We start from the raw sequence: 23,043 nt of genomic DNA on the forward strand, positions 1-23,043 counted from the left end.
AGATGAACCGGCTCCAGCCGGTATCTGTGCCCAGGACAGTCGTGCACTACAACAGCTTGCTCTGAATGTGCACGTTAAACATTTTGTCCTTGATCTTGTTCCTATGACCCAAGCACATCATGCAAACATCTACGGACTGAGATAGAACTGACCCCCGCCCCTCCCCCAAAAATTAAACACAACCTGCAGCCATCAAATAGGCCACTTTTGACAATTATTACCACAAAATCTCTGAGATCTCTTAAATTCATGTTTACATAAATATACTTGACAAAATTAATTAAGGGCCAGTACATGTTTTGGGCATTTTTCTTTCAAAACGGCAAAATAAACCTACAGATTATTCAGTTGTACGGTGTCAACAATGTCGTATGTTCTTAAACGTAATGATTTAAACCACAATCTAGAACCAATGTATAACAAATCCTAGCTGAATACACATTTCGGTACTTTTTATATATACCCAGAAAAAGAAAAAAAATGTGTATAAGATAGCATATATCAAAACGTTTAATTTATCTGTCATACAAGCCTAGCCAGCATGCAGATTATAAACAGTTTTCACATGCTCAAGATTCAGGCATGTCTGTCCTGGGCCCAGCCTCTGACATCACCAGTGATCAAATCCAGAACAGACACATGCAGTTTAAAGATATTCAACCTCAAAATGAAGGTTCCACCCCCCCCCCCCCCCACCAACAAAAATTAACAATAATATACATTAATCTCTTCATCAATAATACATGTACATGAAAACAATATAATTATCAATAATACATGTACATCAAAACAATATAATTTTGTTAATATGTGCAATAGCAAAGCCCTTGAAATTTGGACTGTCTTGCGGTAGAAAATTTTAAACCAATTTTTACAAAGTAAATATCCAACAGCAGCATTGCAGATTACCATCAAAACTTTCAAGGGCTGTAATAGAAGTCAAAACATGCATTACGATTCAATGCCATATTTCTGCACAAGACTGATTCAAATAGAAGTTATGATATAGTCGTGAGGTTATGGACACCAAAAACCTTTCTTTAGTTTTCATAAACAATGGGATGTCTGAATGCTCATGGATGTGCATAAAATAATATTTCAAGCAAGAAACTGTAAACCCCTCTAAACTGGACCCTCTATAATCCGAAATTCCCTCAAATTTTTAAATATCTGTACAGAACAAAACCTCTCCAATCCAGATATCCCTTACAGGGTTCATACACCTTGGAAACAAACAAATTCGAGACCTTTTCCCCAAGACAAATTTTTTTTTTTTCAAGACTCACGTTACTCAATAACCAGTAAATACATCTCCCCATATTTTCGGAAACTTTGACAAAATGGACAATCTTTTTGACATATGCATTGCGCAAGCGCGTACTTCAAATCTTCGGTAAATGTCGGCAATTGTTAGTTTTGATTTCCCAAATGTATGTTAGTGCCGAGATCGGAAAACGGTGTCAGATTCCGCCAGTTTCACGCAACCGAACTTTTCTACGTGAGTCCTAAACACGAATTTCCAGACTTTTTCCAAACCAACTCGCAAAAAAGGTATTTTTCAAAATTCCATACTTTTCGAGGTTTTCCAGACTCCGTACGAACCCTGCCCTTAATACCACACTTTTTACTTGGTCACATCGGGGTCCAGTTTAGGGAGATTTCACTGTATTACTTTTTGAAAAATACAATGGTGAATTTACAAGATGTTCAGTTTAATCAAATGACAAACGATGTTAGTTTTAATTTAAAGATGGATCAAGTGTTAATCACTATGTACTAGTAAGAAATAAATAAAACAAGAAATGGAATGATCTGTGATCACAGAGTAAATTCAAATATATAATTGAGTATTAAAATAAACATGTTTCAATTGCACAAACTCACCAATTTATAATGAACAATACCTATGAATGTGAACGTGGAAAAAATCACACATGGTGTAAATCTACTTTGGTCAATAGCCAGCCAGTTGTAACACACCTCCAATAAGTAATAAAATAATGAACAACTACCTACTGGCATGGTTCAGTAGGTAAGTAGGTAGGCATAGGCGAATTTAGGGGGTCCTCAGCCCCCCCCCCCCCCCCCCGAAATTTTGCAACAGTTTTAATTTTATTATATATTCATTTTCATTTTTTACAATCCCCCACCAAACCTCCCCCAAAGTTCCCATGGCAATCCGCCTAATGTCATTGGAGCCCTCACTATATGGATTTTCTGGATCCGTCACTGGTAGGTAACTAGTTTTACGTGCTCGTATACCACTAGGGTTTCAAACACGCTTATCTCGAGTCCGACCTCCGATATGATCGGGGGCCTGACTCGGGACACATGGTATAGTATTATGATTTCAAATTTTTTTTTTTTTTAGGGAAGGGTCTCACTTCACAATTCAAGACATTACTACAAGCCGTAACAACATGGGACTTGACTGTAAACTCGAGCCCACTAGTGTTCACCTAACTGCTAGTGTAACAATGAACACTAGCGTTTGCAGTGTTGACCGGTAGTGTTACTACAAGCCATAACAACATGGGAATTCACTGTAAACTCGAGCACACTAGTGTTCACCTAACTGCTAGTGTAACAATGAACACTAGTGTTTGCAGTGTTGACCGGTAGTGTTACTACAAGCCATAACAACATGAGAATTCACTGTAGACTCGAGCCCACTAGTGTTCACCTAACTGCTAGTGTAACAATGAACACTAGCGTTTGCAGTGTTGACCGGTAGTGTTACTACAAGCCATAACAACATGGGAATTCACTGTAAACTCGAGCACACTAGTGTTCACCTAACTGCTAGTGTAACAATGAACACTAGTGTTTGCAGTGTTGACCGGTAGTGTTACTACAAGCCATAACAACATGAGAATTCACTGTAGACTCGAGCCCACTAGTGTTCACCTAACTGCTAGTGTAACAATGAACACTAGCGTTTGCAGTGTTGACCGGTAGTGTTACTACAAGCCATAACAACATGGGAATTCACTGTAAACTCGAGCACACTAGTGTTCACCTAACTGCTAGTGTAACAATGAACACTAGTGTTTGCAGTGTTGACCAGTAGTCGACTCTGTCAATAATTTTTTTCGTCTACTAACCGGAGATGTAACCATTTGAGCACCAACGATTATATCAATTAATTGTTTTAACTGGAGAATTTTCGGAATTGTTGGGTAGGGGTGAAGATTAACAGTAGATATTTGTTTTCCCATTCCAAACAGTGTGCCACGACTGGTACAACAAAGTTCATGGTATACAAATGTATGATGTCCCATCTGCAGTAAAGTGGATATAAAAGACCCCTTGCTGACACTAGAAAAATGTAGCGGGTTTCCTCCAAGACTATGAGTCAAAAATGACCAAATGTTTGACATCTAGTAGCCTACGATTAATAAAATCAATGTGCTCTAGTTGTGTCATTAAACAAAACAACTCCACCTCTCAATTTTAGAGGTCAACATAACACAGCTTGACTATAAATATTTCAAGAGTTCTATTTATAAACATGGCTATTAACAGCCTGGCTATAAATAGAATTTTTTTTTAATCCACTAGCCATGGGATGAGTGATTTTAAAAATATACTAGCCACAATTAAAAATTAACTAGCCCTACTTTACTTTAAGTTAATACAATTTTACTAAATAATAGTAATAATCAGATATGTCACCTAAAGAGGGAGATAGAGCTTAAAAACACTAACATTGGTGGGTTGGGGTGGGGCAGGATATAATTTACAAAATAGACTTAACTGTAACATTAGAGAATTTTTGGTTCACCAGCCGTCTGACATTGTAATAGTAGTTATTTACTAGCCCAACATTGAATATCACTAGCCATGGGAGTGGGGCTACCATAATCTAGAAGCCCTGTTAAAGAGTTCTATTTATAAACATGGCTATTAATCCCAGTGATTTCCCCCATTCACATTCACAGGTATTACGGTGAACGACACAGCTGTGATGCATAGACATGAACAGATGAATACAAGAAATACAGAATCGCAGTCTGCTCGTTCACACGTAGCACTACACACAGCGTTTATGGCTGAAGGACAGGTTTGTCACTAACATCATATCCTGTGGCCGTTTCCACTTTGCCGCTGTACGGAGCCGGGCTGTCTATGTTCTCGTATGTCCCAGCTGATCCACCTAAAAACAAACAACACATGATAAATAGAGATTATTATACGAGCTTGTGTGTCGTACTGTTTTTATGAAATGAGTGTCAGGATTATTGTATTACCCGAGCGAGAGCGAGGGTAATACATGAATCCTGACACAAGTTTCGTAAAATCAGTACGATTCACATGCGAGTGTAATAATTTCTTTATTATCCACATTATCCAAAACATTATTTTCATGAATAACAAGCTTGGATCATCTCAAAATGTTTCAAACGTGACTAAAAAGAGACTACGAAAAATGACGTCATTGTGATAAGCGTTTACACTGGGGAAGTTGCATTAAGTTACGATGTCGCTTCCCAAAATGACGTCATTCGATGAGCACGTGAAATCATTATGACACATATGGGTCATACTGATTATATTTCCCTGAATATCTTGAACCATGTGGATAATACAATCTTTTATTTAAATTAAACATAATAACAAGGCTAAAAACCATTGTTTTCAAATGAGTATATAATAGAGATGATTTAAAAACAAGAACATTAAACATTTTATTTCAAGTTATTTTTGTGCTTATATCCAATTAAGCACGCTGTTCTGGGCACACACCTCAACTATTTGTGATGTCTGTCCAGGACAGTAGGTTAGTTGTTAGGGGTTAGTGAGAGAGAAGAGGGTGTAGTGGTCTTACACCTACCCACTGAGTCATTAAAACTCGCTCTGGGTGGGAGCCAGTACCGGGCTGCGAACCCCGTACCTACCAGCCTTATGTCCGATGGCTTAACCACGACACCACCGAGGCCAGTGGACTTTAAACATTGTAACTTATATGGTAGCAGGGGGTGACAAAAATACTAGATTTCATGTTGACAAGCATTATGTAATTTTAGAGGGAGTGGTCTATGTATTACAAAATTTTATATGGTAGCAGGGGGTTACAAAAATACTAGATTACATGTTGACAAGCATTATGTAATTTTAGAGGGAGTGGTCTATGTATTACGAAATTTTATATGGTAGCAGGGGGTTACAAAAATACTAGATTTCATGTTGATAAGCATTATGTAATTTTAGAGGGAGTGGTCTATGTATTACGAAATTTTATATGCTAGCAGGGGGTTACAAAAATACTAGATTTCATGTTGATAAGCATTATGTAATTTTAGAGGGAGTGGTCTATGCATTACGAAATTGTATATGCTAGCAGGGGGTTACAAAAATCAGGGCCAGCATTGCCACTTGCCAAATTTGCCAACTGTGAAATTTAAAAACAACTGGCGAATTTAATTTTTAATTTTGCAAAATAATTTCATGTAATGATAGACATTTTATAGAAAATAATGGTAGGTTTCTGCAAGTTTTGGAGTTTAATAGATAATTTGGCGAAACTTTCTACACGGTCAGAGCTAGCCGTGTTTATACTACACTTCGTGTTGACGAGCATTATGTAATTTTAGAGAAGGGAGTGGTCTTAGTGTTAAAACATGTTGTATGGAGGGGACATGAAAACAGTACCGTAGATTGTTCTGTTACGTAACTGTTGACCAGATCCTGTTCACTAAATAACTCACCGAACGTTGGAATTCTGTTGATGCCAGGAATGTTGAGATCACCGAAATCTCCATCGCGAGATTTCATAATTCTAAACAGCAGAAAGCCTGTCACGGGTTTAATAAGCAGGTTTACAATGGACATTCTGTCAGCTTCGTTAAGGAACTTTTCATTTCTTCTTAACCTACATTACATGTACTGTTACGTATACCACTTTGTCCAGTTGTGATGCACTGGTTGGAACGAGAAAAACCCAATCAGCTGAATAGATTCACTGAGGTGGTTCAATCCTGCGATGCAAGCACTTGAACCGACAGCTAAATCCCCCCCCAGGCATAAATAATGCAATGGGTATTCACAGAATATTTTCCTATAGAAATGCTGTATCGTATATAGTAAGCATGTGGAAAAATTAGATATTGTAACTAAAAGAGAATATTTCTTAAATCAAGAAAACAAAAAGAGGAATAAAATGCTTTTGAAACAAAAAACTTAATTTTTACTGTAAAAACTGAATTTTTTTTCAGCATTTCTCAAAAATTGCAGGATAGAAAGAGAAAAAAAAAGGTTGCTTTTATAGGGAGATAAGTGCAGGGAATGCATATGGGCATATTTCAAAAGTAGTCAACACCAGGCCAAAATATTCAAATTAACAGCTCAAACAGGATTTTGCCTTCAGTAATTTTATACATGTAAAAAAAACCACATTCTGTTTAGGCTACTATAAACATTAGGAATACCAGAAACACATGATGTACAAACATTAATATTCTAAGCAAGAAAATGTAATTAATATCCAGTTTTACCCAATAAAAGTTCTTTTAGCATAGGGCATATTTAAATGTTTATAAAGTCATTTCTTAATGAAGTATAATGATGAAGAAAGTACTTTAAAATATATATCTAGGTGTGGTATAACGTGTTCATTACATTTATACTGATGAAATATTTGCATCAGACACCAAAATATAATTTTCATCCGACACCAAAACTAAAGTGCCTATAGAACACAAAGGGTTATTCAGAGAAGTAAATTAGCTTATCTAGATTTCATACATGTTTCTTGGTTATGAAAAAACATGAGTTCCCTCATATACTTTTAATATAATGTTGCATTGATTCTGTTAAGTTGGCATCTTTGATTTCTATCAATGTCCGACACCAAAACTATTTGAACTTTACTAAGTCAAAATAGGTTAATTAAGGAATGTGTTATGCATGGTATTAATGCAGCTCCACCTGCCTCATACAAAACCATATTGCTTTACTTCCTAATGTGAATGACTTAAAAGGAATACAAGGACAAAATTTCTAATTTCATCCGACACCAAAACTCGTATTTTGAAATATGTGTATACCCATGTGCAAAACAATTTTCATCTGCAATGCTGTGTAGTTGCTTTGCTTTGCCTTAACTTTATTTACCCCTGTACCACAGAGGTTTCAGGCATGTCCATCCTGGGTGCGGTCTCTGGATAGCCAGTGATCTGACCCGGGACAGAAATAATAGGATAATTTAGATCATTACTCTAATGGGGGAGTGGTCTCTGGAGTTGCAATAAAAAGAAAGAAATGTTTTATTTAACGACTCACTCAACACACTGTATTTACGGTTATATGGCGTCAGACATATGGTTAAGGACCACACAGATATTGAGAGAGGAAACCTGCTGTCGCCACTTCATGGGCTACTCTTTTCGATTAGCAGCAAGGGATCTTTTATATGCACCACCCCACAGACAGGCTAGTACATACCACAGCCTTTAGTATACCAGTCGTGGTGCTCTGGCTAGAACGAGAAATAGGCCAAGGGCCCACCGACCAGGATGGATCCCAGATCGACCGCGCATCGAGTGAGCACTTTACCAGTGGGCTACGTCCCGCCCTTGAAATTAAGTTTTTTTGCTTAAAACACATTAAAAAAAAAAATGTTTTCCAATTTGAACAATACAGTTACGTACAGTTGATACAAATATTTCATTTATCTGGTTACTGATTACTGGATGGAATAGTCCATAAAGTGTTCTCTAAAGCAGGGTTCGAAACTCGACAAAAAATATGGTGGCCCAAAAAAGAATAATACATGTTGGCAAATTATTATAAACGAACCTCGAGCAAGATTTTAATGTGGAATACAAATATTAATAGTGGCTCATATGTTATAGCTCTAAAGAAGATAATATTATATGGGCCACTAATACCATTATTTTTTAATATATAAGTCACCCAAACAGGACATTGGTAGCATTTGGCGACATGGCCACAGGCCGTTTCAAGCCCTGCTAAAGGGATTCGATCCTAAGACATACTTAATCTCAAGGGCGGGATTTAGCTCAGTCGGATGATTGCTCGCTTGAAGTGCTTGCAGCGCAGGATCAAACCACCTTTGTGGACTCATTCAACCGATTGGGTTTTTTCTCATTCCATCCAGTGCACCACAACTGGACAAAGGCCATGGTATGTGCTTTCCTGTCTGTGGGAAAGTGCATATAAAAGATCCCTTTCTGCATTAGGAAAAATGTAGCAGGTTTCCTCTGATGACTACGAGTCAGAATAATCAATGTGCTCCAGTGGTGTCGTTAAACAAAACAAACTTTAACTTTTACTCAATCCCAGGTGTAAACTCTACCACTGTTTCATCTTGTAGCTGAAAGCACTGGAATTGTTAACAATCTGCCACGGTGTTAAACACACAAAAAGGATACCCTAAGCTGAACCTGAACTCATTTCTGATGCTAGCTGAAAATAAACGTAAAAAAGAAAACAGTTATAACATTAAGTTATAGAATAAAAAACAGATATAACATTAAGTAATAGAATAAAAAACAGTTATAACATTAAGTTATAGAATAAAAAACAGATATAACATTAAGTAATAGAATAAAAAACAGTTATAACATTAAGTAATAGAATAAAAAACAGTTACAACATTAAGTAATAGAATAAAAAACAGTTACAACATTAAGTTATATAAAAAAAACCAGTTACAACATTAAGTTATAGAATAAAAAACAGTTATAACATTAAGTAATAGAATAAAAAAACCAGTTCGAACATTAAGTTATAGAATAAAAAACAGTTACAACATTAAGTAATAGAATAAAAAAACAGTTATAACATTAAGTTATAGAATAAAAAACAGTTATAACATTAAGTTATAGAATAAAAAACAGTTATAACATTAAGTTATAGAATAAAAAACAGTTACAACATTAGTTATAGAATAAAAAACAGTTACAACATTAGTTATAGAATTTAAAAAAACACATTTATAACCTCGTTATAGAATAAAAGTTATAACATTCGAAAAAAATACCATGAAATGGTCTATTTATTATATACATCTTTCCTATTTTTTGACAAAATCTTATGCTTTTTGTTAATATTCTGCTTTTTGTTAATATCCTATAGAAAACATGTAACGCCAAGATATATTTTTTCCGATGGAACTGAGAAAATTTACTTGACTATATACTTTTTAAAATAAATCTGATTAAAATTTATCTTCATTTAATTATTAAATTAATATTTATTTAATAATACTGCTGTGTAAAACCTCCAAAACCACCACAAAAACAAAACAAATCAAACGCCATTAAATTTCAACTTACATTTAATGACAGGACAAAAAAATTGTGTCAGCATTATTTAGCTTTATATTCAATGCCTTTTACATATTTTATCGTAATTGCACTTTGTATCCCATTTTTATAGGTACAGTTGTTTAAATTTCATTTTATTCTTCAAATACGATTAGATGCATTGGTAATCATCAAACTTAAATACAAAAAAAAAGACACAAAGGGAGATAATTTAATCATGAATTTTTACACGAAAGTAAATAAGATTTCTATATTTTCACTGTAGCTAAAAAACAGTGAAAATGTGACTTTTCACCGGATATCACTTTTATGGTTTCTGTAGATCTATACATTTCACTGCTATGTATATAATAAAGAATACTACACTCATTTTTGCTATATATAAATTTCCCCATGTTAGTTAGTATCGGACTTAATGAAGGTGAGTTTCGTAAAAAATATTATCTTCTGAACATTAGCAGCGCTAGCTCTAGGCGAGTAGAAAAATTCGCCGAATTGTCTTAAAAAATGCATATCTACAGTTATTTTCCAACAAATTATCAATCATTACTGGTACACAATTTCTGTTCGCCAGATTAAAATACAATTCGCCAATTATTCTTAAAATTCGCAATTGGCGAATTTGGCGAGTGGCAGAGCTAGCCCTGAAGGGTGTGATATTTTATTTATTACCCACCATCAAATAATGTAAAATCTGACAATTACTTCCACCGTAACTCAAAGAGACATGCCAATGCACCCAGCATAGACCAGGGAAGATGCCATCGTCAAATATTAAATGCCCAAATCTGGACAACAATGTTTATTGATATTTCCATTACTACCAAACAGCTATATAAATTTCCAAACGAATCACTAAGCATTTTCACATGGATTACATCTAGCATCGTGAGTAGAATGATGCAAATGCATAGTGAAAATATTTCAGGCCAGATCTGTTTTCCCCGAACGTCTCCAATGTCTCTGCACGAAAGTGCAGATCAAGCTAGGGATTTTTTAACCTACCTTAGCGCTACGAAATCGTAAAACCATCGTAGGCTGTGACATCACTACAGCACACACCAAAGTGACATCATAGCTTGCGATATCTTCGAAAATATGGGCCCTGCCCCAGCACTGATGGTGGGGGAGGGGGGCAGTTGAGCACCGTGACTCCCACCCCCCCACACATGCTTTTGATTAATTACCTTTCACTGGGCGAGTCTCAACTGTATCATAGCCACGTGGTTGGTATATTCCAATGAAGATACAGTCTTGAATTACACTGAACACCAGGAGGACCAAGAACTACAACAGAGAAATACATTTAACGACTGTCTGTTGTTTCTTTTATGTTCACAAACTGTGCACATCGGTAGTTTACAGATTTCATACCCTAATGAACAGGCAATCCTTATTTAAATTTAAAACAGTAATAACGCTAAAAGTTCATATATTTTTTTAGATAAATGTTTGGGTGTGTGTTTTTTTTTTGGGGGGGGGGGGTCAAAACAATAATGCTCAGTAAGACAAAACACCAATATAAAGTGACGTCATGCACTTTCCCACAGACAGGAAAGCACATACCACAGCCTTTGTCCAGTTGTGGTGCACTGGTTGGAACCCAATCAGTTGAATGGATCCACCAAGGAGGTTCGATCCTGTGATGCAAGCACCTCAAGCAAGCACTCAACCAACTGAGCTAAATCTCACCCCCGACAGAACAAAAAAAAGAAAGAAATATTTTGTTTAACGCGCTTCACCACTGGGCTATGTCCCACCCCCCGACAGAACAAGGTCAAAATAGATTGAAATTGTGGGAGAAATTGGAAAGTATTTTTTATATATTAAAATAATGAGAATGATAGTCAGATGATAAATGAGAAAGATGAATGAAAGTGTGAGTCAGCTTTGACGGGATTTGAACCATGGTTTAATAACAAACTTACCATCAGTATTGGCTGTGAAGATTCAGTGTTCACTATACCCCAGAATCCAAAGGCTAACATGAAACCATTCATATATAGGTAGGTGGGAGGAAGATAGTATCCAGACATACCAGCCCTACAATCAAACATAGAAAATTAGAGGTATTTAAAAAATATCAAACAGGACTCGCCTCGTCAACTGGTAATATCTATATTATTATCTGGCCAATAAAACTGTACATAAATAAACCAATTTGGAATAAAACTGTAAATGGATTAAAAGAAGATCCATTTGTTTTTAGGGTGCTCATAAAAAAACTATACTCAAGTAACCTTTACCTTTGAATTTATTTTAAAAGCTACAATATTTTACTTAATGACACCAAGTTTTCACTCCAGCCAGTGCACCATGGCTGGTACCTCAAAGGTCATGGTATGTGCTATCCTGTCTGTGGGATGGTGCATATAAAAGATCTCTTGTTACTAATGGAAAAATTTAGAAGGTTTCCTTTTTAAGACTGTCATAATTACCAAATGTTTGACATCCAATAGTCGATGATTAATAAAATCAATATGCTCTAGTAGTGTCATTAAACAAAACAAACTTTTACTTTGTTTTGCTTAATAACACCACTAAAACACACTGATTTTATCATCGCGTGAGAGGTAAAAGGTCGTAAGTGGCAGATACGACCTAAAACGTCTTTTTTTCATATTCGGAATCGCCATCCCTGATTACATATTGTCCAAATAAATCGTAGCTGTGTCCCTGATAGCATTGCTTATACAGCAGAAGGATTTAAATGGTCGTAAGTGAATCACAGATACCAATTTGTACGAAAATAGACGTAACCGACACATACGACTTTCCTCCGATTTGCTTGCTGTCCATTATGTGGACACCCTTTTTATATACAGTTGGTTATATAATTATGTCTGACATAGGTCGTATGTGCCAAATACGACCCATATGCATTCTTTGTTATGGGTTTGTGATAGAAATTACAAATGCGAAGTACAATGGTGCATACACTATGTCAATATTTTTATGTGCTTGAATCTTAAAAATAATATGACTTTTGTCGTTGTGAGAGCCCTGTCTAATATGGAAATTTGTTTTGATATTGTATGCAACGGACCATTTGGCAACAGACAAGAATGGTATCTGTATATATAAATAGGAATTGCAGTAACATTAATGTTTGTATGGTTTGCTATTTTATGTGCACCATAATTATAATAATAAACATGTTTTGGTGGATTTTCTTGAAAAACAAATATCTATTTTAAAGTTTTTTTAATCGCACAACATAGCATGCACAACAGAAACTGAACATGACATAGCACACACAACATAAGCTGAACATGACATAGCACACACAACAGGACATGAACATGACATAGCTGAACATGATATATAACATACACAACAGAACTTGGCACATCAATGACAACAAGACCTGAACATAACATAGCAAAAAGCTGAACATGAGAAAATAATAATCACAGAAAATGAACGTGACATAGCACTTGCGATAGTTTATTTGTTTGTTTTGTTTAACGACACCACTAGAGCACATTAATTAATCATCGGCTATTGGATGTCAAACATTTAGTAATTATGACTCGTAGTCATCAGAGGAAAACCGCTACATTTTTCCTAATCCAGCAAGGCATCTTTTATATGCACTTCCCCACAGACAGGTCAGCACATACCACGGCCCTTATCCAGTCACTTGCGACAGAACCTGAACACCACATAGCACTCACAACAGAACCTGAATAATTGACGTAACTACAACTATTTAAGCAAATAACTAAAACACCTAATATGCTATAAATACCACAAATATACAAAGAAATCGTAAATATGTTCAGCTTTCATTGTCCTTAAAAGAAATTCGACATTTTAACTACTGATCAAGAAAAACAGTTTTCCTTCATTATCTTGGCTTTTTAAAAAAGAATTTTTATGCACTTACGTCCTTCTGGCTCTCACGTGACGTAATAATCATCAGAAACACTGGGTATCAAACATTTTGGCAGTGTCACATGTAGTCAGAGGAAACCCGATACATTTTTCCATTAGCAGCCAGGAATGTTTTATATGCTCTGTTCCACAGACAAGGCAACACATACCAGGGCTTCTAGATTATGGTGGCCCCACTCCCATGGCTAGTGATATTCAATGTTGGGCTAGTAAATAACTACTATTGTCATGCCCAACGGCTAGTGAAAAAAAGTTGTCAAATGCTGAATTTAAGTCTATTTTGTAAATATAAATATCCTGGTCCCCCCCCCCCCCCCCCCACCTCAATCTTAGTGTTTTTAACTTCTATATCCCTCTTTAGGTGACATATCTGATTATTACTATTAGTAAAATTGTATTAATTTAAAGTAGGGCTAGTGAATTTTTAATTGTGGCTAGTACATTTGTTAAATCACTGATCCCATGGCTAGTGGATTTTATAACAAATTCTAGAAGCCCTGCATACCAAGGCCTTTGATATACCAGTCATATGGCACTGGCCAATATGGAAAATAACCCAATCAGAGAAAAGGTCCACCAAGGGGATTCGATCCTTTGGCGCAAACACCTCAGGCGAGTGCTCTACCCACTGAGCCTGAGAATTCAGAAGAATAATGGAAGAAGAAGAAGGAGGAAATGTTTTATTTAATGACGCACTCAACACATTTTAGTTACGGTTATATGGCGTTGGACATATGGTTAAGAACCACACATATATTGCGAGAGGAAACCCACTGTCGTCACTTTATGGGCTACTCTTTTTCGATTAGCAGCAAGGGATCTTTTACATGCGCCATCCCACACAGCATAGCACATACCACGGCCTTTGATATACCAGTCATGGTGCACTGGCTGGAACGAGAAGTAGCCCAATGGGTCCACCGACGGGGATTGATCCTAAACCAACTGCGCATCAAGCAAAATGCTTTACCACTGAGCTAAGTCCCGCCCCAGAAAAATAATGGTGTTGGAAAATTCTTTGCCATACCTCAGCATATTATAAAGGATTATTTCTACATTTGAAGAGTTCAGGCGCAAAACGCGATATAAACCATTTTCTTTCTTTTTTTAGTTAAAGGAGAGGACAATTAAGGCATTTGGCCTGGTATGCATATTCAACGATATATAATGCACATTATTGCTTAATATCAACACGTATAATCGTATAGTTAATTAATAAAACGGTTAAATGTGACGGCTATTATATATAACGGGCGCAGCCATTTTGTACCATCTCAGTGAGTACGCCATCTGGCGAGCTGGTGGTTACGTAATACTTAACGCGTAACGTCAGGAATGAGCCTTAGAACTAGAGAAACACAATCTACCTGGTTTTTGCGGGATGATAAATAGTCAAACATTGCAATGTTCTGTAATGATACACATCCCAGTAAGCCAGCAATAAGTATATCCAGCACTATATATATATATATATTATTTTTCAATACAAAATAAAATACCATTGTCAAAGTGGCTACACAACAAGTCGAAACAATTAACAATGTTTTGCCCATGCATTAACCTACGTACTGAAATGATACACGGAGTGTTTTCTAATCTTAGTTAATTGGTCTATGCTGTTAGTTGCTTCTACCTGTGATTCCTGATTGGCAGGTGTATATTTGATTGGTAACCAGACGAGCCAATTAATTGACACTGTCTAGACACAAAAATACATACCGGTATTGTGGAATATTACCTGTCGCCCCTAAAATTGTAATGGACGTGGTTTATTACTGTAAATAGTTTTGTAAAACTATTGATCAAGTAGACTTTTCCATCTAAAACCACAGAACTGACCAATTACGTAGTCCCAAAGAAAAGAAAATTATCACTTGGGTATCGTGGGTTGTTGTTTTTGCTCCAACGTAGCATATTAATAGGCCTAATTGTGTACATTTTTCCTTTGGATTATTTAACAGAGAAAAATACTATAACCCCATTTTGTTCCATTAATGCAACTTGAAATATATTTAGTTAAATAGTTTATTATATTATTACGTCATTTAAGCTGTTTTTCAAGTCAGGTTGATCAAAGAGAAGCGCCTTGTCGAAAATTACTGCTTTTGTTTACACTGTACATACAGGAGTTGGTCAGGAGCTGACGTCACTTCGCCCCAAGCTATCCCACTGGACTTCACAAAAACGAAACAAAATGGCTGCCCCCAGTTATCAGGAATAATCATGTTTTTTTATTAACTCTAAAATTACCCATTTTTTATTTGCTAAAGTATCAGTATGTGTTGGTGGTCCAGATATGCATCTTTCCAACACATAAGGCTCTTGTTTGAGTTGACCCTACCTTTAAAGCCATTATTGTATGTCAGTAAGGGCTAATCGTAGGCCTGCTGATTTGCCGCAAAACACGATTGATCCTTATTAAATTGTATTGGGTAAATCCCGTTTAAAAAAAAATCAAAACACGATATACGCCAATTAAAAAACCCACTTTTACTGAAATTGAAAATGTATATCGTGTTTTGCGCCTAAACTCTTCATTTGATAATGAAGTAACCAACTTCCACTATGCACAAAATAGGACTTGCCCCGGGTGATCAGAAAATTTCACCAAATTATCTCAAAAATGCAAAACCCTATATCTATTTTCCAACAAAATATCAATTATTTCACTTTTTTTTCACCAAATTAAAATAAAACAGAGCCTTTTTTATGAGTACAATTAGTCTTGTTTAGAATGTCTGCATAAACAAGGATATTCTAAAAATGAAAATGTATTTAATATGTAATTATAGTTGCAACAAGGACTTTTTTATTCTGAAACATCTTACAATGGCTGCAAACTCAGGACTGTCCCTTTAAGTGATAAAACCACTGACAAGTTAATGGGTTTCAAAATAGTGGTAGATGTATAGCAATTAAACTCTGGAGAGTCCCTTTAAGTGATAAAAACACTGACAAGCTAATCAGGGCTTCTAGATCATGGTAGCCCCACTCCCGTAGCTAGTGCTATTCAATGTTGGGCTAGTAAATAACTACTTTAGCCATGCCCGACAGCTAGTGAATTTTTGTTAGTCAATGTTGCTGTTAAGTCTATTTTGTAAAAAAATAATATCCTGCCCCCACCCACTAACCCCAATGTTAGTGTTTTTAAGCTTTATCTCCCTTTTTAGGTGATATATCCGATTATTACTATTATTTAGTAAAACTGTATTAACTTAAGTAAAGTAGGGCTAGTGAATTTTTAATTGTGGTTAGTAAATGTTTTAAATCGCTGATCCCATGGCTAGTGGATTTTGTAAAAATTCTAGAAGCCCTGAACATCAGCACACAACTGCAAACACATTGGATATCATCTTCATAAATCAATGCTAATATTCGTTCCTCGTATTCAGCCTTGATACATGTAGTCAAGATTACTGATATCCACTACTAGCACCCTCTATTGGAAGAAAATTTGTAACACGGATTATGTCCCTTACACGATGACATCGCTGACCAATCACAGCATCGGTAACATGTGACAATCTTGAAATCAATATCAAAAATTAACCGCCAAAACCTTTTTTTTAACATATCATGACAAACACGACACGTTTCCACGGACACCTTTGTTTACAATAACAAGGGAATCTATAAGGAGCGTTGCGATTCGTTGCAATCAGATCTCATCGCATCCAATGAAATTTAAGCATTTTGTGGCACGATTTCTTGACGACATGTATCAAGGCTGAATACGAGGAACGAATATTAGCCTTGATTTATGAAGATGATTGGATATAGAAACACAGATATTCTAAAATAGAAAATGTATTTAAGTTAATTATACATATAGTTGCAAAAACTATAGTTATTCTGCAACATCTTACAATGGCTGCAAACTGAGGACAGTGATCCCTTTAAAATTAATTGATAAAAACATTGACACGTTAATAGGCTTCTAAATAGTGATAAATGTGTAGCAACATAATATTTACTCACCATACTGTTAGAATAAAATGGACAACAACAATAACCTGAAAGAAAAAAGTTGTGGATTATTTAATTACCCAATAAGTAATTTTTACAATAATGTAACTAGGAGGTTAAAAATTAACTTGCCATAGGGCAAGTACGAATCACATATTTACTTGTCCCACATATTTTTCTTCTTGACCTATCTTTTCAATCTTAAAGGACAACTTTATAATAACTACAGGGTGTATACTACCAAATCAAATCCCATAGATGACAATAGCAACATATGTGGCTAAAACTCCTACCTGCAGCATATCAATCGACATTAAAAGCCACGGATATAAATACTACCACCCCGCACACTTAAAGTGAATCATAAAATATGGGGGGTCGAACTGCTCATTTCTGAGATAACGGGTAGTGTCTATGCCTACCCTAGTTCCGCACAAACTTTCTGTACTTTTGTTTACAGGTACCCCATACATGTTTCAAGCACAAGGCTACTTGACATAGTGGTACTAGATGAAATAAAATTGCATACATGTTTTGCCCAGATGAAACTAATTGTTTTTACAACAAACACACTCACATTTATAACCAATCACAGGACTTGTGGTGTTAAATTTTCTATCAAAATTTCGGTGCACCTGGAACTCTGACCCAGCCAGAAGTTATTTGGTTTAGTACTACCATTATGAACTACATGCATGAGCTGTACAGATTAAATCTATTTTACTGTATACGAGTAAAAAGTGTTCGTATTACCCATACCACACTCAACACATTTTATTGACGGTTATATGGTGTCAGACATATGGTTAAGGACCACACAGATATCGAGAGAGGACACCTGCTGTCGCCACTTCATAGGCTACTCTTACTGATTAGCAGCAAGGGATATTTTATATGCACCATCCCACAGACAGGATAGCACATACCACAGCCTTTGATATACCAGTTGTGGTGCAATGGCTGGAACGTGAAATAGCCCAATGGGTCCACCGACGGGGATCGATCCTAGGCCCAAAATGCTAAGGCGAGTGAAAACCAAGCATTAATAATTTATGAAGTAATTGGTACATGTAAATGTAGAGACCTATACTGCAAAAACGAACCAATAAACCAATAATGTTTTCTTCCAATTTTATGTTGTTTGGTTCTTTAGTGTAGTTTGACTTCTTTTCTTTTTTGAATATGTTAGGTTCCTCCCTTAATATTGCAAAATGAAATGTTCACAACACCACCACCCTCCCCCATCACCAAAAAAATCCTGTTGTACCATCGACGTCCCAAACTGCGTTCACCTAACGACAAAAACACGAATACGGTATTTATTAGTGCTGCAACGATAAACCGGTGTACCGGTATACCGCGATAATTGATCAGCTCGATACGAACCGCGGTACAGTTTTGCGTATCGCGATTTTTATACACTATTTTTTTTCCTTATCTTATTTGTCTTGAAATAAGGCAAACAAACAAACAAACAAACAAAAAACACATCATTTTATTAATTGGTGATGACAGGAAATGTAACAATCACGTCAAGAGTAGTCGGCTTACTTGTTGGCATATGAAGTGATAGGTCGGTTATACTTGGTTCTAACTTCTAAACAAAACGTGTTAAAAGTCCAATGAAAATAACCAGTTAACGATAATTACAAATAAATGTTTTGTTACTTACACATTATCATTCATTGTTCATTTACGTTGGAATACGACTACGGCTATCATCTTCAAAGAAATAAACCAACAAATGAGAATCACACTTCGCTGTTTTTCACTGAACTCGGAATACTTCGGTCGATCGTTCAAAATACCTCGGCTCTGTTTCGGTCGATCTGCTGAAACATTGCGACTCAATACGTAAATTTCCGTGTCAAGCGAGCAGCAACGGAAAAGTCCGATAGTAAGGATTTCCGAATGTGACAATTTATAAATAGTTTGACACCGTCACACCAGTGTTCTAGTAGACTAGTATTGTGTTAAAAAATTAAAATATGACCTAAAACATTTAGCCTGACAACTGAAACTAATAAAGATCATTAAAACGTTATGCCTTCTGTTTTCATTATAAAAAAAAAACAACCCCATAAATATTAAATTTAAATAATATCAACTGTATTGCAATACATATTGCAATACAATTTCTTATATCGCAATATATCGCAATACGGTTTTGACCGTATCGTTGCACCCCTACAATACTGTGTTTGTTTGTTTGTTTGTTTTATTTAACGACGCCGCTAGAGCACATTGATTTTTTATCTTATCATCGGCTATTGGACGTCAAACATATGGTCATTCTGACACTGTTTTTAGAGGAAACCCGCTGTCGCCACATAGGCTACTCTTTTTACGACAGGCAGCAAGGGATCTTTTATTTGCGCTTCCCACAGGCAGGATAGCACAAACCATGGCCTTTGTTGAACCAGTTATGGATCACTGGTCGGTGCAAGTGGTTTACACCTACCCATTGAGCCTTGCGGAGCACTCACTCAGGGTTTGGAGTCGGTATCTCGATTAAAAATCCCATGCCTCGACTGGGATCCGAACCCAGTACCTACCAGCATGTAGACCGATGGCCTGCCACGAACAATACTGTGAGTCAGACATGAACTAAAATGATGAGTCTATTTACAATTAGGCTTATTTTATACTTTGCCCTCTACTGCTGTTACCAGTTAAAAGTTGCAAGTAAATATTGACTAGCACTTGCACTGTGGTAAGTGAAATGTTTCCAAAAAATTTCAACCTCTGCTGCAGGAACTAATTTCAGATGGCTTTTCAAGTCATCACGACACAACGTACCTTCATGTTCTGAATCTGGTGATGATCTGCATGGAAATATTATTCTACATTTTTCAGCTACGATACGTGAAACAAAATAGATTGCAATCAATTAACGTAAAAAAAGCAACAATGTTGATGTAAAACAAGTCCATTCTAGTAAACAAAAGTGAAACACCCTCCGGTAAACAGGAAAGAGTGCGACGTTTCTAACTGCGTTCTGGCGCATGCATTTACAAAAAGTATCGTAACATGCATGTGCGGTTCGTCATTTTTCATTTTTAAGGCCTCTACATGAAAAAATATATGTTTCTGAACTATGCACAGTTGACGAACACTCAGTTTAATATTTTTTTTAAAAGGAAAAATTCAATTTGTCAAGTGTTCTGGTCCGGTCCGTGTTTTATCAACACACATCGCTAAAACTTGATGTCAATACTGATAGGAATTACATTTATACCAGTGAATAGTTTGTAAAATATAAAAAAATTAATTAATTGATTCATAATTAACACAATTTATACCCTCAAAATTATTTACAATTATTATGAATGGATTATGAATACTATTCACTACAATAGAGGCACAAAAATGTAGCATACCTTTTGCAGATCGAATGTAATAATTGAAAACAAATTCTAACAACAGGGGTCTTAAAAATCGTAAAAATTAAATGCTTTAGCCTTGTTGATCTGGCACGTGTGAGGTCATGTGGCAGCACCAAATGTTAATTCATATTTCTCCATTTTAAGTCAATTTCTACGAGTCATGTGGACCCGATACCGGTAATTTTAAGGAATAAACAAAAACGACAGTAAAATTAATGGTTTTAGGGGTTTGTAAAGTTTTGTATTTTGATACTTACTTGTCTGAACTTTATTGTTTATGAAAATGTTCCTGAACTGTGAAGAAAAACCTCATAAATGAATGACATGCCAATGACAACAAATCGGATATTGATTGCGCGAACCGTTCACGAGAAAACAAAATGAACGGAATTTGAAGCATAACGCAGTTAGTGACGTTGACCATATTTGTAGTCTCCAACAAATCTTGTGGACATCTGCTCCATTCTTGAGATATAGTGAATGTTGAACGAAATTGAATTTCATTACGGCCAATTCTGAACAACTTTGAATCAATGAGCGTTATAATTTATTGTTTTTAACGCAAAACTGGACCTCGGACAGTTGGCAACATTGATAAAAAAAATTCATGATTCGAACTTCAAGACTGCACGCAGCTAAACAGCTAGCGACATTAGTACAAATTGTGTTTTAAATAACTATCGCAACACGGTACGAGTGGTGTTACCTTTAAAATAATTTGAGAAGCATTCATTTTGACAGCGATCTTCTTCACAAACACACAATCACGAGTATCTGTCTCATTCGAGAAGACCCGGACATCTTCGTAATATTTCTTCCTGTTAGTATTCGGGTATTTTCGGCACTAATCATTGTAATCAGTCCCAATCGGAACTCCTCGTACATTTCTACGAAATATATCTAGCGTAGCGGAATGTGACGAGGTGTTCCGATTGTAATCAGGTCTCACTACACAAATGTCATCTGCCATTGAAACCCATGTTAAACTGCCCAACTTCAAGCGAAGATTGCCCATAGAACGGGTTCTCGTTGGCACCAACAACATACACCATTGCGAACATACATTATATAAGCATTTATTTTCACTCCAAAATTGAGAACATTTCCGTCTAAGTTTTTTGCTATATGACCGCATCTGGCTGTAGTACCGGTCCGAACAGGTGGTTCATTAACCGATTCACTCCTACTGTTATTTGCGCTATATACCCATGTCCCAAAAGGTCGATGCACAATATTACAAAATAACATGGGCAAAATACAGCCAGAAGGCTTACCATTAAACATACATGTTGTTTTAATTCTTCACCATTTCCTAGAAGTGATCTGTGTAGTGAGACCTTAAAGTCTAGTGACCAATTCTGTCAAACTTGGTTTGAAGTCAGTTTGATAATTTGGGTCATTTACACCATGAAAAGCTATACTAGAGCCGTGTAACTTGTGAACTCTAACCAATACACCAAAAGATAGATGTACCATACCCGGAAGTGATCTGTGTAGTGAGTCCTCAGTCCCTGACAAGCCAGTCTTCGGAACACTTCGGGCTGACCTTGGACGAGAATATTCGTTTTCGTTGATTTCCTCCTCGTCGTGAATACTTTAAAGAACTCTGTTCCTGAAGTTCATTCATTTCATTTCATTTCAACTTATTTTCGTGCTTATATCCAATTAAGGTTCAAGCACGCTGTCCTGGGCACACACACCTCAGCTATCTGGGCTGTCTGTCCAGGACAATGGGTTAGTTATTAGTTGGTTAGTGATTAGTGAGAGAGAAGAGGGTGTAGTGGCCTTACACCTAGCCACTGAGCCCTTAAGAACTCGCTCTGGGTGGGAGCCGGTACCGGGCTGTGAACCCTGTACCTACCAGCCTGTAGTCCGATGGCTTAACCACTGCGCCACCGAGGCCGTCTCAAATTGACATTTTAGTCCATTTATGTTTGTGCTTATTAAGGTTCAAGCACGCTGATCTGGGCACACATAACTCTGCTATCAGTGGAACTGGGTTAATAGTTAGTTGCTTGTGATAAGTGAGATAAAATTCATTCCCCACTGAGCTAATAAAACTCATTCTGGGTGGTAGCCGGTATCGGGGTACGAACCCAGTACATATCGTAAAGCTCGTGACAATTTAAAATTATTTCACTCGGGACATAAACATGATACGAAATGGAAGATTGTTTAATATCAATATATTGCTATTGGGAATACATTTTTTAAATTTTATTTTAAGAACTTGAAAGGGTTGTCTTAGGTCTCACTACACAGATCACTTCCGGGACACATGTTATGGTTCACATATTCACTTCTAGGAAATGGTGAAGAATTAAAACAACATGTATGTTTAATGGTAAGCCTTCTGGCTGTATTTTGCCCATGTTATTTTGTAATATTGTGCATCGACCTTTTGGGACATGGGTATATAGCGCAAGTGACAGCCGGAGTGAATCGGTTAATTAACCACCTGTTCGGACCGGTACTACAGCCAGATGCGGTCATATAGCAAAAAA

The 23,043-nt window shown here is 36.3% G+C and overlaps 1 protein-coding gene across 1 annotated transcript; it reads right to left on the minus strand.

Moving 5' to 3' along the window:
* Nucleotides 1-490: 490 nt before the first annotated feature.
* Nucleotides 491-22,148, minus strand: LOC121389650 (type-1 angiotensin II receptor-associated protein-like). The gene is made up of 7 exons (XM_041521294.1): nucleotides 22,018-22,148; nucleotides 17,166-17,200; nucleotides 11,219-11,333; nucleotides 10,478-10,577; nucleotides 8,394-8,427; nucleotides 5,709-5,833; nucleotides 491-4,156 (listed from the first exon to the last, which is right to left on the minus strand). The coding sequence occupies exons 3-7, from the start codon at nucleotides 11,324-11,326 to the stop codon at nucleotides 4,047-4,049; spliced, it is 477 nt and encodes a 158-aa protein (XP_041377228.1). The 5' UTR covers nucleotides 11,327-11,333; nucleotides 17,166-17,200; nucleotides 22,018-22,148; the 3' UTR covers nucleotides 491-4,046.
* Between the last annotated feature and the right edge of the window lie 895 nt (nucleotides 22,149-23,043).

This window comes from Gigantopelta aegis, chromosome 15 (assembly GCF_016097555.1).
Source record: "Gigantopelta aegis isolate Gae_Host chromosome 15, Gae_host_genome, whole genome shotgun sequence".
NCBI lineage: Eukaryota > Metazoa > Mollusca > Gastropoda > Neomphalida > Peltospiridae > Gigantopelta > Gigantopelta aegis.

Bases quoted from the DNA above. Each gene is read 5' to 3' on its own strand.
- LOC121389650 (XM_041521294.1), bottom strand. From the start codon at position 11,326: ATGTCTGGATACTATCTTCCTCCCACCTACCTATATATGAATGGTTTC. The intron at 10,578-11,218 runs GTAAGTTTGTTA...TCTCTGTTGTAG, and splicing joins CTTCACAGCCAATACTGATG to TTCTTGGTCCTCCTGGTGTT. The intron at 4,157-5,708 runs GTGAGTTATTTA...GTTTGTTTTTAG, and splicing joins CAACAGAATTCCAACGTTCG to GTGGATCAGCTGGGACATAC.